Source organism: Benincasa hispida, chromosome 1 (assembly GCF_027475165.1).
Source record: "Benincasa hispida cultivar pf3 chromosome 1, pf3_genome.v1.1, whole genome shotgun sequence".
Classification (NCBI taxonomy): Eukaryota; Viridiplantae; Streptophyta; class Magnoliopsida; order Cucurbitales; family Cucurbitaceae; genus Benincasa; species Benincasa hispida.
The window spans coordinates 46,322,562-46,344,090 of NC_143478.1; the positions used below are offsets into that span (position 1 = coordinate 46,322,562).

General features: G+C 36.3%; 1 protein-coding gene across 1 annotated transcript; it reads right to left on the reverse strand.

The window, feature by feature from the left end:
• Positions 1-10,641: 10,641 nt before the first annotated feature.
• Positions 10,642-16,083, reverse strand: LOC150038491 (uncharacterized). The gene is made up of 13 exons (XM_090313401.1): positions 15,634-16,083; positions 14,844-15,494; positions 14,282-14,736; positions 13,687-14,195; positions 13,406-13,524; positions 13,221-13,303; positions 13,010-13,100; positions 12,804-12,944; positions 12,558-12,756; positions 12,325-12,409; positions 11,830-12,210; positions 11,682-11,739; positions 10,642-10,764 (listed from the first exon to the last, which is right to left on the reverse strand). Exons 1-13 carry the CDS (start codon positions 16,081-16,083, stop codon positions 10,642-10,644), a joined length of 3,345 nt encoding a protein of 1,114 aa, XP_090169527.1.
• Between the last annotated feature and the right edge of the window lie 5,446 nt (positions 16,084-21,529).

Sequence of the window (21,529 nt, forward strand, 5' to 3'; positions counted from 1 at the left end):
CAAGTACAATTCAAGAGTCAGGGGAGGTAGTATGCTTGAGGCTTGGAACTCTTCTGTTGTTTACTAGATGGCAGCTCAATCGTGTAGACGAAGTTCTAAGAACTAAACAATAGTTCAATTATGTAAACGATAGGATGAAGCGCTAGACAATCGTGTAGATGATAGCTGACTGGAGCTAAATGATCGTATAGACGACAGTTGAAGAGCTAGACGATCGCATAGATGATTGGACGTGGAGCTAAACGTCAAGTACACGATGCGATAGGAACTACACGATCGTGTAAACGATACTTTAGTAACTGCTAAACGATCGTAGAGTTAGAAAGAAAGAACACAGAAGTTTAAGTGGTTCGGCCAAAGGCCCACATCCGCTGTGCAAATCGGGAGGGTCTTTTTTATTACTTCGTCTTCAAAGTTATTATAGAATGAGTACCTTGCCCTCTCTCATTTTCTTTCTATTACATTCTCACATTCATTTTTTTTTTCTTTATATATATAGGCGCAATGGTCAACGATGAAACTCTGGTGGTTACAACACATAAAAGAATTCGACAACGGTTCAACTCTTGCAACGATATTTTTCTTGTCTTCAATTCTTTCTGTAACACAATATTTAGCCCTTTCTAATGCTTTTTCATTGGTATCTCCATATAGATTTATTTCCTTAGCGATATGTGAGAAATGTGTATTCTTATATATATACATCAATTGCAAAGAAAACTTTCTCAATTGTTGTTGCTGCTTTGATTTCTCCAATCTCCAATTATTATTTTGATTTTGTTTGTTGTCATTTTTCTTATTTATTTGTTTCTGTGTTAGAGACAGAATAAAGAAATGGAAAGTTTTTCACCAATCTGAAAATTTTGTTCGCCAACTGCTTGATGAAAAGTGGGTATTGCCTTTTTGTGTGGATCTCAACTGATCTATTTCAAATAATAATGTTTTAGATATTTTGCTTAAACTCCAAAAATTCATTTTTCCATTGAATTTCAGGGCATCTTTAAGCATGATGAATTCTCTAATCTCTACTATGTCGCTTAATGATTAGTTTTATATACATATATTCTTCACCTTTTCCACATTAGTTGATCACCACAAATCCCAAACCTCTGCAAGCTCTCTGTGTTTATTACATAATCACACCTTTTTAAGCCGAGTATCAAATAATATCCTCTAGTTATTGCTCTAATATCAATAACCAAGAATTGTTGATATATATGTATGTATCATAAGCTTTCGTGTAGGCATGAGTTCAAGAACAAAGTTGCAGATAGGAAGCCAAGTACATGTTTTGCTCATCAATTTATTGTTTTTTCTTAATTCAATTGGAGACAATTATTTTATGCACTATGAGATATGAATGTTTGAGCTCACTAGGAAGCCAAGTACATGTGGTTTTTGTAGATAGTTACTTGTGTCGATGAGGGACAACCATTTTAATATTTTTCTTTGTTGATAACAACTTAATCACATACATTAGCTTGTTCTATTATATCCATTCCAAACAAGGGCTTGTCTTTAACAATCACAGTGGTAAGATACTTGTTACCAAATTTAAGATACTTGCTGTTAGCTTTTGTTGGCTTTCTCTTTTCTTTGAAAATGCAACTTAGGAAGTGTACACTTAGTTGAACTTGCTATAAATATGTTTTTTTTTATTTTTTGGAGAGTTTTAATTGTATGGTTGAGGTTCTTGTAAGAACAAAAATTGTTAATGTGTTAGTTATGATTTGGGGTATCAAATTTAAGATACTTGTTTTTTAGTTTTTCTTGGCCTTTCTCTTTTTTGTGAAAATGCAACTTAGAAAGTGGTAAGCCAACTTTAATAAATATGTGTAAGTTTTATTTAGAGAGTTTTAATTGTATGGTTGAGTTTTAATATGCGTCTTTTATTGTGTTTCAAATTAAACATATAATGTCTAGTATTAATATGTGTATATGTATATGTATATTCTCTTTGACCTTCTAACAAGTTTTAATCAGTAGATATATCTATTTATTATTTTGTTTATTTTTTCAATAATTTTACTTAACTTTTATTAGTTAATGACTTCTTGTAGGTTGATGAAGAACTACCAATGATGCAAAACAATGTTAAATGGCAAACTCAAATTAAGTTGGAGTTAATTTGAATTTTTTCGTCAACATATTTTGTAATTTATAGAGTTTATATTTTGTTTCATCTCCAAATGTTTGATAGTCAATGTTTATAAAATATATAAATTCTGATTGTTGTGGATTATAAATAATTTTTTTATTTAACTTTTAATGTGTAGTAAGGTATAAAATACAATAATAGCAATATGAATATATATGAGAGGCTATAAATAATGCAATTATAAGCATCTATTAAACCTGTAAAAAGTTTATAAAAGATATGAAAAGAAAAGAAAAACAAATATTTGAAGGCTTATTGCTTTCATTAAACAAAAACTATAATAGATAATAACTACATATTTTTCGCTATAAAAATATTTCTATAGCTTTTTAAACATGCTATTTTTAGTTTTACAAAGATCAAATGTGCTATTTTAATACTGTCTTTATAGCTTTTACGAAAATGTTATAAAAAGTTGGATTTTTTTATAGCATTTTGAAAACACTATAAAAAGTCCCGACTTTTTATAGTATGGACTATCATGACTTTACAAAAAATGCTATAAAATGCCTATTATAGCTTTTTTTGAAGCTATTGTAGGACTTTTTTCTTGTAGTGGCAGTATATGGATAAGGTTGGGTACCTTATCCTGGTTACACTACGAATATAGCCTACTTTGTAATTGTTACAATAGCTGTAAAATGTTATAAATAATCTAATCCTGATAATTCATGTGGAAACATGTGAGTGAAGATATCCTATGCAAAGAGTTTGTATAAGACTCGACCGCGAAATAGTTAGTCTCTCTTTATAACACCGTTACTTAATGATACTTACATTTCACTAGGATGACCATAGGTGTCTCGATCTTAACTCTGAGTGAGTTGTGAACTCCTATCTATGAGAGCGATCCTTTGATTTGTATGGGTGAGAGTGGTCAAATGCGCTGACTTAATATACTTACCATTTTGGGGATTTGTCCGAGTAGGGAGTTGGCAACACAGCTACACAAGATGAAATTCGCTCATTCTCGTCTTTAAGGTAAATAGATAAATTGCTCCCTTTATAGTTGATTTCGGGTCTTGAACAATAAGGCCTCACCCTCTCATTGGCCCGAGAGGGATTAGTTTATAGTTGGACTATGAATTGTTTGTTCATTGAAGAGATTAGTGGTGCTTAAGAAGTTAGATATAACTATATGAGTAAAATGGTAATTTGACCCAGCTGTAGTTACGAGCATTTCGTGGAGGATCGATTTATTGTTGATTGGTTCATGGACACAGAAATATATCAACAGTGTGAAAAGTGTAGTTGTGGGTCTTTAATAGAGTGACCTGCAGTTAATGAATGTTGATTAATTTAATTAGAAAGTAATTAATTAATCTCGTATCATTGGAACTTCTAATCTGTAGGTTCATTAGATCCCTTGGCTAGCTCACAAAAGGTTAAAACAAGGAAAAAATGTTTTTGAAATAATTTGAATTGTTCAAATTATTTAAGGAAACTAAAGGTATAATTTATATTAATGTGATTAATATAAAGTATAATATATATTGATATATTATAATATATATTTAATTATAAATATGATTTATAATTAATACTATATTATATAAGAGAGATAAATATTTAAATAAGATTCAAATTAATATAATGTATATAGATACATTATAATATAAACTTAATTTTGAATGAGATTCAAAATTATACTTTATTATATGAAAATAATATATTTGAATGAGATTTAAATATTAATTGTATGAATAAGATTCATATAATTTCTATAGGTTAAAATTAATTTGAATGAGATTCATATTAAAACCATAGGTTGTGTGAGATGTTGTTGTTCGAATATTATTCAAATTAAATTAAATATATCATATTTAATTATTAATTATTTAATATTATTTAATCATATATTAAATTAGATTTAATATATAGTTTAAATAATATAAAGTTTGAATAATCCCCTTAGGAGTATTCTACATATAATGGAGGGAAGTTATAACTCCCTGTCCATCAACCATCTCACTGATACACAACGTATGTTCTCTCATTGGGAGTGTGAAAAAACACATAAATTATCTCAACACAAAAACACTCTCAATCTCTCTTCTCTTCACTTGATACTCTAAAAACTAGAGGGATCCCACCATCCTGATCCTTGTCCTAAGAATAGCAAGAAAGGTCCGGTGGTGGTATCTCGCATTGATTGAGTTCTTGGAAAGAGCTTCAAGTTTAAGGAAATTTTTCATTGTATGAAGAGTTCGTGACTCAGGAGTTCACTCAAGAAGAAAACATTGAAAATTGTCTTCAAGGGTTAGTCTTCTAATCTCTCTTTTCCCCTTTAAGAGCATGCTTAGATGTATTTATAATTATCCTGCATATTGTATGTTGTTCTCTGTTCTTAATGAATTTCCAAAACGAATTTTGAAAGCACAAGCATTCACATGCTTTCGCTGTGGAATTCAATTCCTTCAGTTGGTATCAAAGGTAGGTTCTGCTTTTGATTTTTGTTTTGGAATGACAAACAGAGAAGAGGTGGGTATTTTTCTACATAATGTATGTGGGGTTTGCAAAATAGGATGTTTTCGAATTTTGGCACTAGATTTACTGCTTTAATTCGATTAATGTTGTAAAGGCCCATTGTTTTGAGAATTTAATTCTTGTTATCGATTCTATAAGTCTGTGTCGGTCGTGATGCTGAGAACATCGATGGAGAATGGAGCAAAAATGAACTCAGAACAAAGTAGGAGCACGCGTTCTATACTAAAGTGTAAAGGTAGAGTGTTGCAACGTTGTCTTTTATGTTGCAGCACAGAAGGCAAGCGTTGCAACGCTCCAGCCAAACGTTGCAATGCTCTAAAGTGTCAAACATGCGTATGTCAACGGTTTCCAGGTTGTGGGTTCGATCTTCAGGAGTAGTTTTTCTTTTATTTTCGAATTTTTATGTAATATTTGTTATTTTAATTAATTAAATTAATATAATAAGATTATCTTGATTTAATTATTTTTAGGGTACCAAAATTCGATCCAATTTTTGCTGTTTATTTAATTTTACATTGACTTATGATTAAATTTTAAAATATTGCATATTTTGTGTCATATAATTTAAAATCCTACCTTAGAATAAACATATTCATACATCATTTTCAATAAAAATGTTATATTATATGATTGATATAATAAACATGCACATGCATCATATTTAATATAAATGTTATATTATATGGTTGCACGTTATAATAAGTATGTCATGCAAATTTTTTAAGGCAAAGACAGGGATGGGGGTATTTCTCCCATCCCCGTCAGGGAAACAGATCTCTCACGGACCCATCCCCGACTTTATATATATAATAAAAAATTTTAATCGGGGACGGGGATGGGGACCCGGTTAGGATTCCCGGTTTAACCCCCATCTCTGGTCAAACCAAGGATTCCCTGCCCCGATCGGGGCGAGGACCCGACCCTGCGGGGATTTTTACCAACCCTAGATACAAGTGTGTGAATTTGGAAAGTTAAAAATCTTGATCATATATTGAAAAAAAAAATAGCACGTGTGGGAGGTTTGCATTGAATCGAAACAAAACGGATTGGTTTGATTTGATTTGGTTTTAATTCCAAACTTAATAAAATCGATCCCAATCGGTTCAATTCGGTTCGGTTCAGTTTGGTTCAACCCACAGATATTAAGCTTCATATGTAGATATGCTTAGTTTGCTTTTAGGAGAGATATAAGTGATTATAGAAAAATCTTAACCATTTTTTCTTTTTTCTTTTTATTTATTTATTTATTTATTTATTTTGCATTTGATCAAACAAATTTAAATTAAATATGTTAAGACACTTTAAAAAATACGTTAATTTCACACCTATTTTAAAACCAGTATCCTATTAGCTTTTAGATTCTACTGAAATTAGAAAAACTTTTGATTAGACGTGTAGGGTGAGAATTCCTTCAAGATCCCTGCAAGAACCTCTTCGAAGTGAGGACACACTAGGGAACTATAGGATATCCCTGTTCGAGTGCTTGGTTTTAGCTGAGAATCCAAGATGAAACAAAAGCTTAAATGGAAGATTGGAGGAAATTAAAGCTGACAGATGAAGAAAGAATATCAAACGCAAATTTGGATGACGAAACCTTCAAGAAAATTAATGGCAAATTGGATCTTTGGCTTATTGATAATGTTCTTTCTGGAAGGATGATAAATACAACCGACATTAAAGTCCTTTAATGTCAGTTTAAAACCGACATTAAAGCCCGAAATTTTTCTAGTGAAACATGATCAAGAATGCTATGAATAATACCTGGAGAGTGAAAATGGGTTTCCCTATTGAAACAATGGGTATGAATCTAATGTAGTCTGGATTAGAGAATTCTCTCTAAAAATTCAAATTATGAATCAAAAGTTGTCAAATAAGAAGACAATCTCTCTATTTATAGAGAATTGGAAAGCAAACTAATCATAATCCTTATTAATCAAAGAATCTAATCCTAATAAACCAAGGAAACTAATCCTAATTCTAATCAATTATAGAAACTAATCCCAATCTTAATCAATTAAGATCAATTTGACCATAATATCCAAATTTTTCATAATCCTACTACATCAATTCTCTCTCTTAATCCTCATCAATTCCCACTCTACAACATTGCAAAAGAGTTCTAATTCTGTAAAAAGTTTGGGCTGGTGGATTAAGGAAAAAAAAAAAAAGATAGCCAAAGTTGGGTTAGGTTTTGTGGATTGTGGGGCCAAAATGAAGGGAACTGGTCACAAATCAGCTTATGTGGGGTTTAAGCAAAAAGACTCATCACGCTAGTGAGATCAGAGGCTCCAATTTCTTTGTCTTCGTAAAATCTTTAGTTCGGATTGAGGAAGTAATGAGTTGAAAATAATCGCACAACTTTTCTCATCCTCCTTGTTACCTGCATTAACACAAAAGATTCTATCGCTTGATTCTTTCCCTTCATTGACTCTTGTAACTTTATTTAGCAATAGGTCTACTTCACCTTTGTCTTTGGTCATGTCGCATTCATCTTTGTTTTTTCTTGAATTTGTTTCATTTGCTTCTTCTTCTCCTTCATCACATGTCTTTTCTTCTGTGTGTGATTGATCTTCCTTTCAATTGGGCTTGCTTGAATTTCACCTGTGAGCTTCAACAATGATTCATCAGATTTTTCTTGTGCAAATTCACAACTTGGAATGATTTCCCACCTTTTTAGAATTTTCTCGAAAAGATCCCAAATTTCATCTATTCTCTTCCAAAAGTTTTCCTGATAGATGTTCTTATCTGAATATTTATATTTTCTTGAAAATGGTTTGACCTCCGTATTGGTGTTGGGATGATTTGTGGGTGTTCTTTAATGTTGGTCATAATAATTTCTTTCACACTCTGAATCATTTTTCGAATCATCTAACTCCCAATTCCTATGTCGATTTCTTGAGAAACCAGTTTGATTGGATCGTCGGGATCTTTGTTAATAATGTCGCCTTGTTATTCTGTTCCAAACTGCACTAAAATCTTCATCAAAATCACTAGAATCACTATAATCAAATTTCCGTGGATAATGATAGGTGCTTTAAGAAAATCAAGAAGGGGCAAAATTATTTTGTTGGAATTCTTCTTTGGAATCACTTGAGCCAGAATTTTAGCACTGCTTTTGGAAGTAAATTTAATTTTCTTGTCTATACCAAATGCTATATTTTTTCTTCAGCATCTTCCTTGATCGGTATTAGTCCATTCTTGCAAAATATTGAAAAAAAAAAAAAAGTTTAGTATCTTCTTTCTTTTCTAGAATTTAAGGATTCTTCACTATATAGATGTGGAGTGCTCAACAACAAACACAACTCATGAAGCTCCCTCTTGGGATTGGCATCACCAAGAGTTTCTTGGTCTTCCATCAACGGCAGTCAATATTGGCAAAGAAGGTTGTTCTAATACCAAATTGATGCAACTTAAACAGATAATAGAAGAATTCTCTTCAAAAATCCAAAGTAGTCTTTATTATGAATTAAAAGTTGCTAAACATGAAAACAATCTCTCTATTTATAGAGAATTAGAAAGCAAACTAATCATAATTCTAATTAATCAAAGAAACTAATCCTAATCCTAATAAACCAAGGAAGCTAATCCTAGTTCTAATAAATCATGGAAACTAACCTCAATCCTAATCAATCGAGGATTTAACGATAATACCCAAATTTCTCTTCATCCTACTGCATCACAATAATTTCCTTTTCAAATTTTACTCGATTAAAGATAGAGATTGGGTTTTCAATTCAAGCCATTAGATCTTTGATAAACACCTGTTAATTCTGGAATCTCCAAAGGTGAACTTCAGTGTCACCAAGTATGATTTTTGGTTGGTAGCCTTTTGGGTAAGATTTTTGGAGCTTCCTATAAAAAATTGTTATATGGTTGAGAAACTGGGCAATTTGATTGAAAAATTTATTGACACGGATTCCGATCAAGCAAATCTTTTTCTAATAGGCTAAAATCTTTTTCGAATCATCTAATCTCCTCTTCTCAGGTTGTATTTATTCTTAACTGTGTTATTCATGATAATATGTCATGAACTTTTACGTGCTCTTAAAATTCGGAAAAGTGGAAAAAATGGTGTTGCCGCTATTAAACTAGATCTAAGCAAAGCTTATGATCGTGTTGAGTGGAAGTTCCTTTAAGATGTTTGGATCAAAATAGGCTTTGATCCATCATGGGTAGAAATAATAATTGATTGTATCTCCTTAGCTAGTTTTTCAATACTAATTAATAGGGAAACTAAGGGACATGTTACCCTATTTAGAGGGTTCCGACAAGGTGACCCTCTTTCCCTTATCTATTTCTTTTTATTACTGAAGGGTTTTCTTCTTTGATGCAGAATTCAGTCCATAATGTAACTTTATTAGATTCAAAGTCATGAATACTAGCCCTATCATTTCTCACTTATTATATGCCGATGACAGTCTAATTTTCTACAAAGCTTCCAAGAGAGTATCAATTTTGATAAGTCCTCGATGATTTTCTCAGCTAATATCAACCAAGATTATGCTGATTTTTAAGCAGTTTGTTGGGCATTAAACGTGTGAAAAACCTGCGCCATTATTTAGGCCTTCCATCATCACTAACAGGAAATAAGTCTACAGATTTCAGATTATTCAAGAACAAATTTGGAAAGCAGTACAAGGATGGAAGAGATCTTTCTTCTCAAAAGTGTAGGTCAATCTTTACCGACTTATGCAATGAGTTTATTTAGGCTCTCCAAACAGATCTGTAATGAAATCACTAGATCTGTCTCAAGATTTTGGTGGGGCTCAAAGGGAAATAAAAGAAAAATTCATTGGATGAGGAGAAACATGTGCTCACCTAAATCATTGGGAGGTCTTAATTTTCAAACAAATTTGGAAATTATTGAAAAATCGAATTGGATGGCTGTTCAATTCATATATTCTCATATCCTTGGCTACCAAAACAGACTTCATTTAAACCAATTTGCTTTAATCCTCTAACTTCTAATCTACTGGTAGCTAACTTTTTATTACCTTCACGTGAATGAAACTTTGCATTTTTTAATGATCTGTTAATTGAAGATGATGTTGAATGTATCAAAAGTATTCCTACTAATAGAAGAATTTCAGATAAGTTAATTTCGCACTATGACAAATCTGGTTCTGGTTAGATATATTTAAATAATAATATATTTAATTAACGTATGGACTATGTAGGTAGATTAATAATTTATCACATTGAGTTATTTTATTAATTTGGGTTGATCTAATTAATTAAGGCCCTAGATTTTGGTTGATTATTTTGATTGAACGGTGGTTTCCTATAGTTATAAAAAAAATAAAAAAATAAAACATTAATTCTATTATTGTCAAAATTGAGGATGTTCAGTTCAACATTCTTTACAAAGTCCACCAATGTGATGAAACCCGCTAGAAAAAGTTAAAGACCGACTGAAGAAGTTGGATCTCTTGTCGCTGCAAGTTTTGCCTATCAAGACTTTCAATCAATGACTGGCTGGAGTTGTCGTCGGATGAAGGTATCAGTCAATTACCGATTAAAGTCTTGTCGACGGTTATTGGTTTTAATTATCAGTTTTTCTATTCTTTAATTCTTAATGGATGACCTTATGAATTCGGTTTTAAATTTGATTAATAATGGAAAAGTTAATGTTGTCGTTGGTTTTTCTTTTATTGAAAAGTTATGTTAATACTTAATTGATGAATATATGTTTCTAAAACTTAATTGTGTTGATAATTTTAGAAGTCGGATTTTTTAAAGGTTTAAAAAAACACTGATTGAATTCCTTGAGTTTTTAGAATAGGTGATATTATTATACAACAACAAAGGGGATCCCATAACCTGGGATCAAGGCATCAAAGCAACAAAGCAAAAGCAAAGACAGGGCAACAAAACTAAAACAAAGCCATCAGGATAAGAACCCAAGGTAGAAAGGAATCCAATACTCCACAAACTAGGGGCTACAATAAAACAGAGAACAACGTGAAGTTCAAAAAGAAAAAATATCCGTACACACACTAGATAAGACCAAGAAGGTCAACCCGCCAGGAAGTAACACGAGCACGAACCATAGAGACCATAAGATGAACCAGAGCAGACACTGACCTCGATTGACTTCCATGCAGCCGCTGATTACGCTCCTGCCAGATGTAGTATATGGAAGCACACCAGAAAACACGGAACAACTTACTACGCACCCCCTTACCCGACCCCACTCGGCACAACCAACTCAACTCTACATCCCAACCAGCCACCCGATGCGTCGAAGCCAACTAATGCAACACACTAGACCAACCTCTCTCCCAAATCCACACTCAAAAAATAAATGATCCCGCGACTCCACACCTTCCCCACACAGAAGACATCCCCCCTCTGACAACATATCCCAACTCCTCAACCAATTCCGTGTACCCAACATGTCCCTCACTGCTAACCACGCACAAAAGGAATGACGCGGAATACCACCCTTCGCTCACAAAATACCAGCCCATGACACCCTAGGACGACGAGGACGTATACTCTCCCAAGCACTAGCGAAAGAAAACCGACCACTAGCATCTGGCACCCAAACCCAATAATCCTCTCCCCTCACCCTAGGCCCCACTGCTTGGATAAAACCCCAGATCTCAAGCAGCTCCTAAGACACTGTAGGCTACCTCTAACCTCCCTTACCATCCATGAACTCTGACAACCGTGCTTCCAAACTACTCCTTGCATCATAAACCACCGTAGACCCATATGATTCTAAAATCACGCCCCCCGGCAGCCAAGGATCCCATCAAACAAAACAAAATCGTCCATCGCCAATCATCAAGCGAACCAGATGTTTGAATCTATCTCTACTTTGCAAGATAGCCCTCAAGCACCAAGACCTCCCAACCTCACTCCGAACAGCCCACAACGGCCACCCACGCAAAACATACGCCTCCACCCACGCCACCCATAGTGACCCCGACTTAATTAAGATAAGTCAGAGCAGCTTCATAATAGCAGCCTGGTTCCAAGAGGCCACATGCTTCACACCTAACCCCCCCCCCCCTCCCAACGGCAAGCACACCTCATCCCACGCCACCCGTGCACCACCCCTACTCACCACACTACCCTTCCATAAATAACTACATAACAGACGATCAACCTTATGAGTTACACACGCAGGAAACACGAAGATGCTACACCAAAAAACCTGAAAGGATTGTAAAACAGACCTAACAAGCTGCAACCTCCTAGTAAAGGATAGGGACCTCGCTGCCCAGCCTCTAATACGAGCTGTAATACTCTGTATTAAAGGCACACAATCCACAGCCCTCAACCGACCCACCAGTAAAGGTAAACCCAGATACCTAACAGGCAACGAACCAAGAGAGACACCTATATATGCAGCTAGTTCCTCTGCCTCCCCCGACTCCACACCCACAACAAACATGGAACTCTTCCCAACATTTGCAACTAACCCAGACAACTCTGTAAACTCTGTCAATACCTGTCTCACAAACTCCAAAGAATCTCTCTCAACTACATAGAAAATCATCAAATCGTTTGCAAAAACCAAATGAGTTAGGCCTAAACGCTCACATCGATCATGGAACCTAAACCACACATAAGGTTTATTCAACAACCTAGACAAGACCGCTATCACCATCGCAAACAAAAAAGGAGACAGCGGGTCCCCCTGCCTCAACCCCTTCCTACCAGGAAAAAACCCTCCAAGGGAACCATTAATCATCACAGAGAACTTAAGTGAAGTAACATAAGCCCTCACCCAACTAACAAACTGAAGGGACGTACCTATAGCCAACAACACACCAAACAGAAAATCACCAAATCGTAAGCCTTCTGAAGGTTTACCTTTAGCACACAACGTGCTTCCCTCTGCCCTCCTTGTAGTTTCCCATGAGCTCCTGACACAATAAAATGTTATCGAAAATCGACCTACCCGGAACAAATGCAGACTGATTACCACTGATGAAATAAGGCAACCACAACCGTAATCTCTCAGCTAAGATCCTCGAGATACACTTATACATAACATTGCAACATGAAATGGGAAGACACTCCTCCATACGTTCAACTCCCAGCCTCTTAGGGATGAGAGTAATAGTAGTAGGATTAACTCCAACAGGCAGGTAACATGTCTAAAAAAAATTCAGCACAGCGTCATAGAAATCATCTCCAACCACACTTCAAGCAGCTCTATAAAATCCATCGAAAACTTATCAGACCTAGGAGCCTTCCCAGACTTCATCGAGAATAAAGTCTTCTGAATCTTCTCCCGACTCACTGGCCGACCAAGGGCTTCCACCCCTTTCTCGGGCCAGCTAAACTGTACAATATCCGCAATTCGGGCAGTAAGATCCCTATACCCCACATGTTAAGCCCCTAAGCAACCCGAAAGAAATCTATTGCCACCTCTACCACTCTGTCATGCACCGTCTGGCGAGTTCCCTCAGCATCCACAACCGTAAACAAGCCACTGCAGCTGCGATGAGAATGGACACAATGATGGAAAAAAGCTATGTTCATATCACCTAACTCCAGCCACCTAACTCTAGCCTTCTGCCGGAGCGACGCCTCCTCCAATCTCGCCACTGATTAGAACACCTCAGTGGCTCGAGCTGCCTCCATACACACCGACTCTGAATCAGGATTCCTTTCTACCGCAGCCTGAGCAGTCTCCATAACCTACCTAGCCGCCCGTACCTCATCAGCTAACATAGAGATACGCCTACCAAACGGAGCACGAAAAACCCGTTTCACTACCTTCAAATTTCACACAAAACTAACCATAGGAGACACATCCTCAGACCTTCTCCACACGAACTTGATAGTATCAAAGAAACCCTCTGCCTCCACCCAATGAGAAAAATAATGAAACGTAGGGGGCGGCCTGTTCCTCGTCTCCCCTGTAGAAACCAGAAGAGGGCTATGATCAGAAATCCCCCACTGACCAACTCTAACCTCCGAATACAGAAAAGCTACTTTCCACGCCTCATTGGACAAGCATCGATCCAAATGGCGCAAAATACCATTCCCCTAAAGTTTACTAGTCCAGGTAAACCAGTTACCTGTCACACCCAACTCAACCAGATCCGCCTCCAATAACACCCCATCAAACTCCTCCATCTCCCTCAAGCTAAAGCAACCATCAAAATCCTCCGAGCTACTACGAATAGCATTAAAATCCCCCAAAACAACTCTAGGAAGTTGCCATGAGGCACACACAACAATCAACTGAGACCACAAGTTCCTCCTCTCACTCACGCGATTAAAGGCATATACAGCACCAATATGTACCCTAGCACTAGGTTCAATATCCACTAGGGTTCCAGAAATGAATTGATCTCCTCTGACATCAATGAAAAAATCATAGACACTCTTCTGCCACATCACCCAGATTCTCCCAGCTCCCTGCACACTATAGCTACATACACAACTCCAAGCATCACCAAACCTACCCATCACCATACCAAAATTCTCACGACGAACCCTTGTCTCAAGCAAACAACAGAAAGTAACAAATGAGGAAGCTAGAAAGTCTACCACCACCCTACACTTGACAGGGTCATTCAGCCCCCTAATATTCCAGGAACACCGAATCATGAATCTTGCAATAGATCACACCTACCACTTCCCATTAGGCCTTTGCCCAAACTCCTGTACATCCCATCCATAACAAACAACGGATCAGGATCTGCCTGCACTAGTGTCAAAGCCAACGAGTCTCCCCCCTTATCACACAAAACATCAAACTGATTACGATCATCAACATGCTTTACAAACCCTGTTATTCCAGGAGACCCATAAACTACTCTACTCTTTAAGGGCACCGTACCCAGTGACCCACTACCACCCCTATGCCCTACACCTCCTCTATCACGCCTATGCTGACTAACCATAGTAAACTCTTCAGCCCTCCCTGCGTACTTAATCTCATCCACCGGGCCAACTCTCCTCGCACTCATACCCAAGTCCTGCCCCTTCCTCACACTCTCAATTCCCCCAAACTTCTCCAAACACCCCTCATTGACTGCCACAATACATAACTCCTGACCCTTCTCCACACCCTGTTGCTCACACACCACCCCATTATGCCCAAAGAACCACAGCAAGAACACCTACGAGGTTTCCACTCATACACAACTGGAATAATAAACTCTTGACCCCGCATTTTAATAGTGACTGAAGGAGGCATTAACGAATCACTATCCACCTAAACACAAACCCTCGCATACGATAACCGTCGCCGCTCACTTGTTACAACATCAAAAGAGACGGGTTTACCCACGGCACTAGCCAACACTGCTAAAACCCTATCCGTCCACAACTCTAGCGGAACACGCTCCAGTTTAATCCAGATAGAAACAGAATAAAAAACAAAGGTTTCAGGAACAATACCTGGAGACCACTGCCGTAATAAAATGGGCTTGCCACCCAAGTACCACGGACCATTCTTCAGCACCCAATCCCGTGATTCTACCTTCCAAAATTTAAAGATAATCAAATCGTTATCCAACAAGGTAATAGTTGGCATCTCTACACGTCCCCAAATTCTCTGAATAAGACGAAAAATAATAGAATACGGGAGTTTGGCATTCACAAACTGACCAATCAGAGATTTCTCCCACATACAGACACCCTCATTAATAATTTCCTCATAAAGTTCAATAATAACTTTATCATTTTCAACCAATGGAGGAATGAACTCCAAATTACCCCTCAACTTAGACCCAAAAAGGCCTGCCCACGAATTTTCCCCTTTCACGCCAGAACCAGAATCCCCATAACCATACCCCTCCTCCAACTGAACCACCTTTGGACCAAACCCCCTAGCTAAACCGGTTTTAGGAACTGGCTCCTCCTGCTCACAAAGAACCTGAGTGCCCACCGATCGCCCCTCACTTCCACCAAGCCCAGCTCGCGAAACCTCCTCAATGTCTGACTTCTATCTCCCCCCCCCCCCCCCCCCACCCGGAGCCTCTCAACTCTGGCCCAACACTACGCGGCCCACCCACTAAAGCCGCCACACCTATCGACCCTTTCCTCAGCTCCCCCTGCACCATACCACTCTCTTTACTCAACCTCAGCCCACTCCCATCAGGCACGCTCAAACCAACTCCCTCAAAGACTACCTCAACACCCGTCACAACCCGATTTACATCCGGGCCCCCAACAACCTCAAGGCTCTCGGACACCCCCTTCACTTCCTGCCCATCAACTAACCCAATACCCAGCCAACCTGGTTCAACCCTCATAACCCGAATTTCCTTCTTCAACCCAACACTCCCCATACCAGACCCTTCACCTTCCTCATGGCAACTGTCAAACAACCCAAAATCCTTTAACTCCAAAGAACGAGTACCCACTCCCACATCGATCTCCTGTCTAAGCAGACGAAAAGGTTGACGAGCAACTCGTCCTCCATTCTTCTTCTTCAGTCTTAGAGGCGACCGCTTACGCACCATCATCACCAACTCTCACCGTGTTAAACCCACACCAGCATAAGATCACCGTCTACTAACCAACAAAACCTAGCCTCACCAATTGACCACGAACACCTTTACCAGTCGCATACAAAAACCGTATAGCTTTGAACCTACCAATCTACAAGTCGCGGGCTTACCAGTCAGTCGACGGTGGCCAACAAACACATCTACGAAAACTAGAAACCTCGTTGACCGGCAAACGTACCACCAACTTCTGTCACGGAACAACACCAGAAAACACCAGACGAAATGACCAGGAATCCAGAAAGGCGGCTCCCTACCCGTAGCGTCAGCAGCGGCGACCCCTCGGTGAAACCTGGACGAAGCAGTGGCGACCCTCACGAATTTCGTGAGTTTATTTTTTAATAGTTTGATAATATTGAATTTTTCAACTATTTGGATTAATTGCCGATTGAATTTTATTGCCCACGTTTCTTAAGTTTTCTCGATTAATATTTTGGTGAAATTCTTGAAAAGGGTTCTTAGTTCTTGATTGATAAGTTTGTGAATTTAAATCTAAAATTTGATTGTTAATTTTGGTAATATTCACATGTTTATGTTGTTGTAATCGTATTATGTGTATGCAATTATTAAGTGAATATTGGTAAAGACTATTTGGTGTTCTTCCTCTTTTATTTTTGTACAATAATATTATTATATTTAATTATGTCTCATATTTTAGATTGAATTGGTCAAAAATAATATGTTACCAAAGTAGCCTCTATTATCTAGATCAGTTTAATTATGAAATATAAGATGTGCATATTTATGAATTTATGCGGATAATTATTGGCCTAAAGGAAGATAATTATTTGGCCAAATTGTGGGTATACATGTGGTAATGAGCATATGGAAATTATAAGGATCGCTCATGTGAAAAATAGTTGGTCCAAAGAAAGGTTATTTTTTGACAGAGTTTATTGTCAGTACTTTGATTACTACGTTGACAGTATCATTTACCGTTGGTGTTTTTGCCCAAAGGCTAGACATCAATGTTGTACTAGGTATCTTATTAAAGGGGCCCACCATATATGTGACATTATTTTTCATATTTTATTTTATGACATATTGTATTAATTGTGAGCATATGCTTTATTCAGTTTGTCTTACTCATATATTTGGAACTCTAAGTTCAATCCCTAAGTTAAATGGATCGAACTTCAAGATTTGGAAGGAAAACCTAGAGATATTTCTCGCGTGTATGGATCTGGACCTTGCATTAACGACCGATAAACCTACTTCTACTAAGGAACAGTCGAATACGACTCATATAGAGAAGTGAGAACGATCAAATCGCATGTGTCTGATGATCATTAGGCACTCCATTCTTCAAATCGCACGGTCAAATCGCATGTGTCTGATGATCATTAGATAACATAAGGAAAATTGTCTTTGAAGAATAATTAGTTTTTTTTTTCATGTGGTTATAAATGATATTCAGGCTCCAATTCCTGACTTCACTATTGAACCAATTATAGAAGAAGACAACATTGAAGTCCCCGTTGTTGAACCTGAAGTTGAAACTCAACAACCTCAAGCAGTGCCACTAAGGAAATCTACTAGAGAAAGAAGAAGTGCAATTCCAGATGATTATATTGTGTTTCTTCAAGAACATCATAATGATGTGGGTGTAATGGAAGATGATCCAAGCTTTACAAAGTTCTAACTCTTAAAAGTGCATAAGTGCCATAGAAGAGGAAATAAAATCCATGAAAGACAATGATGTTTAGGAACTTGTCGAATTGCCACCAAGAGTGAAACTATAGGTTGTAAATGGATATTTAAAACCAAAAGGGATTCACATGGTAATATTGAAAGATATAAGGCTCATCTTGTTGCAAAGGGTTTTACTTGAAAGGAAGACTTTAATTACAAAGAGACTTTCTCTCCAGTTTTATTGAAAAACTCTTTTAGAGTAATCATGGCACTGGTAGCTCACTTTGATTTAGAGCTACACCAAATGGATGTAAAAACTATGTTTCTCAATGGAAACATTGATAAGAAAATTTATATGGTGCAACCAGAAAACTTTGTGTCTAATAATTCAAAGTTTATGGTGTGCAAATTGAAGAAATCCATCTACGGTCTCAAGCAAGCCTCTCGTCAATGGTATCACAAATTCCATGAAGTGATAACCTCATTTGGTTTTGAGGTGAATATAGTGGAAGATTATGTATATCACAAGTTCAGTGGGAGTAAATCAATCTTTCTAGTGTTATATGTCGATGACATACTCATAGCTAGTAACGATGTAGGTTTATTGCATGACACTAAGAGATTTCTCAAAAATAATTTTGAGATGAAGAATCTTAGTGATGCTTCTTTTGTATTAGGAATTGAAATACTGCGAGATCGTTCTCAAGGAATTTCGAAATTGTCACAAAAGAACTACATTGAAAAGATTTTGAGTAGATTTTACATGAAAGATTGTGCAGCAGGAGATACCCTGATCGCTAAAGGTGATAAATTTCATTTAGGTCAATGCCCCAAGACCACACTCGAGACCAAGGAGATGTAGAAGGTTCCCTATTCATTGACTGTTGGAAGTCTAATGTATGCTCAAGTATGTACGCGTCCAGATATTACATTCATAGTTGGAGAGTTAGGCAGATATTTTAGCAACTCGGAAATGGATCATTGGAAAGCAGCCAAACAGGTTAATGAGGTGTTTACAGAGAATAAAAGATTATATGCTCACTTGTCAAAGATCAGAAGTTTTGGAGATCATTTGGTATTCTGATTTCGATTATGCAAGATGCCAAGACACTTTACGATCCACTTCAAGTTGTATCTTCATGTTGGCTAGATGAGTTGTATCCTTGAAAAATGTTAAACAAACACTTATGTCTTCTTCTACCATGGTTTCGGTGTTATGAGGCATCCAATCATGGAATATGGTTGTAAAATTTGTCATTAGACTGTAGATAGTGGTTGGCATAGAAAGCCCACTAAAATTATTTGTAACAATAAGTCGACAATAAGGTATTCCAACAACAACATAAGCAATACAAAGTCAAAGCATGTAGACGTACAATTGCTGGTTGTTAAAGAAATAGTTCAGAATGGTCAAATTTCGATAGAACATATAGGAACAAACTCTATGGTGGTAGATCCATTGACAAAAAAGTTTACCACCTAAAGTTTTTCATGAGCATGTTACTCACATGGGTGTCAGTCACTATTCTGAATCCATGGTTTCTCTATTTAATGTATAATTAAAATAATAAGATTAATTAATTAATAAACTAAAATCACATATTTAATTTAATTTGAATCATATTCAAATGATGTTTCTCACATGATCTATAGTTTAATATGAATCTCATTCATATTAATTTTAACTTAGTTTTATATGAATTTTATTCATATAAAGAATATTTGAATTTTCATTCAAATATTAACTTTATAGCATAATGTATCTACATACATTGCATCAATTGTATCTTACACAATGAATTCCTTTATTTAATTTGAACAACTCAAACTAATCCAAAATTAATTTATTCTTATTTAACTCTTAATGAGCTAGTGAAGAGACCTTATGGACCTATAGATTAGAAGCTTAAATGATATGAGATTAATTAATTAAACTCTTTAATTAAATTAATAAATATTCATTAACTGTAGGTCACTCTACTAAAGACCTATAGCTGCACTCTTCACATTGTAGTTATATTTCTGTGTCCATGGATATAACTAATCAACAGTAAGTTGACCCCTCACGAATTGCTCATAACTATAATTGGGTCAAATTACCATTTTACCCCTACAGTTATATCTAACTCTTTAAGTATCATTGATCCCTCTAATGAACAAACAGTCTATAGTCCAACTATAAACTAATCCCTCTCAGACCATTGAGAGGGTGAGACCTCATTGTTCAAGACCTTGAATCAACTATTAAGGGAGCAATTCATCTACTTTCTCTAACAATTGGAAGGAGTGAATTCCATCTTGTGTAGCTGTGTTTCCAGCTACTCATTCAGAAAAATCCCTAAAATGGTAGACTTATTGAGTTGGTGAAACTAGCCACTCTCACCCATATAGACCAAAGGATTGCCCTCATAGACAATAGTTCACAACTCACTCAGGATTAAGATCAAGTCACATATGGTCATCTTAGTGAAATGTTAGTCTCTTCAAGTAACTGCGTTATAAAGAGAAGCCAATCATTTCGTGGTCTGGTCTTATATAAACTTTTACAGCATACTCCCATTCACATGTCTCCACATGAATGATATGGATCATATCATTTGTAAAACTTACAACTCTTGATACATTTACTAAGTAGGTCGTATCCGCAGTGTCACCAAGATAAGTCATCAAATCTTATCTATATACTACAAACTTTTTAGGTTATTACTTGAATATGATCCACTTGTATGTGTACCACATAATGTTGAAGCTTCATTAACACTTGAGAATGTTGATCATGCCCTGTTTTGCTGTCAACGCGCTCTAGATATCTGGACTCGAACCTCAAACTGCCATTCGATACTTGAAGATTTCAACCTCAGCTTAGTGGATAAATGGTTGCACGTGAGTGTATTTTGCTCTAGCATATTCTCAAATAAACCTACATATTATTCGAAAAGTCCATATATATATATATATACCCATGAAAAAAAAAAATATTGTATATATACGATCACATATTGATGCAAGAGCAGATTTATGAAAGAATAGCAAGTGGGATCTAATACGCTCAAACGCACGCATCGAGTAATAATATAATTTAAAATAGTCTTAACCAAGTATCATCCTTAGATAAGCAGTTTGATATACTTTTAGTTATTCGGAGATCGTTCCAATTCTATCTAGGGGATTGACATGCAATAAGAACTATTTATGTTTTCACTATGGATCAATCACCAACAAGAGCGTAGCTCAACTGGCATAATGTTTTTTCAAACTCAACCTTTTCTAACGTCTAACTATCAACTCATTTCATGCAATTAATTAATTAGATGTAACATTAAATTCCTTCAACATTGATCTCCATTAACCTCTTATCACTTTCGTACACAATTGATTAACAGTAAACACAAACATGTCAAAATAGTTTATGCATTCAATAATCTAATACAAATATAGACAATGCATAATGTATCCAATAGAGAAAAAGAAGACTAAGAAAGAAGGAAAGTAAGTCTTGATTTGCGTCCTTAAGCTGAAGATCACTCTCCAATGAACTCTTTGATCCCCACTCTGCTTTCTCCCATTGAACTAAAGAAAACCTAAAACTTTCTCATCTTTCATGGAAAATAAACACAGATATATATAGAGTCTACCAGAGACACTGTGACACTATAAGTGGGTGTTGCGGTGTTGCTTAAAAATTGCATGCACCCATGTTTCACAATTGTGGTGTGGCAGCATAGGACAGTGTCGCACGCCACCCTAAATATGCCTCTCGGATCTCATG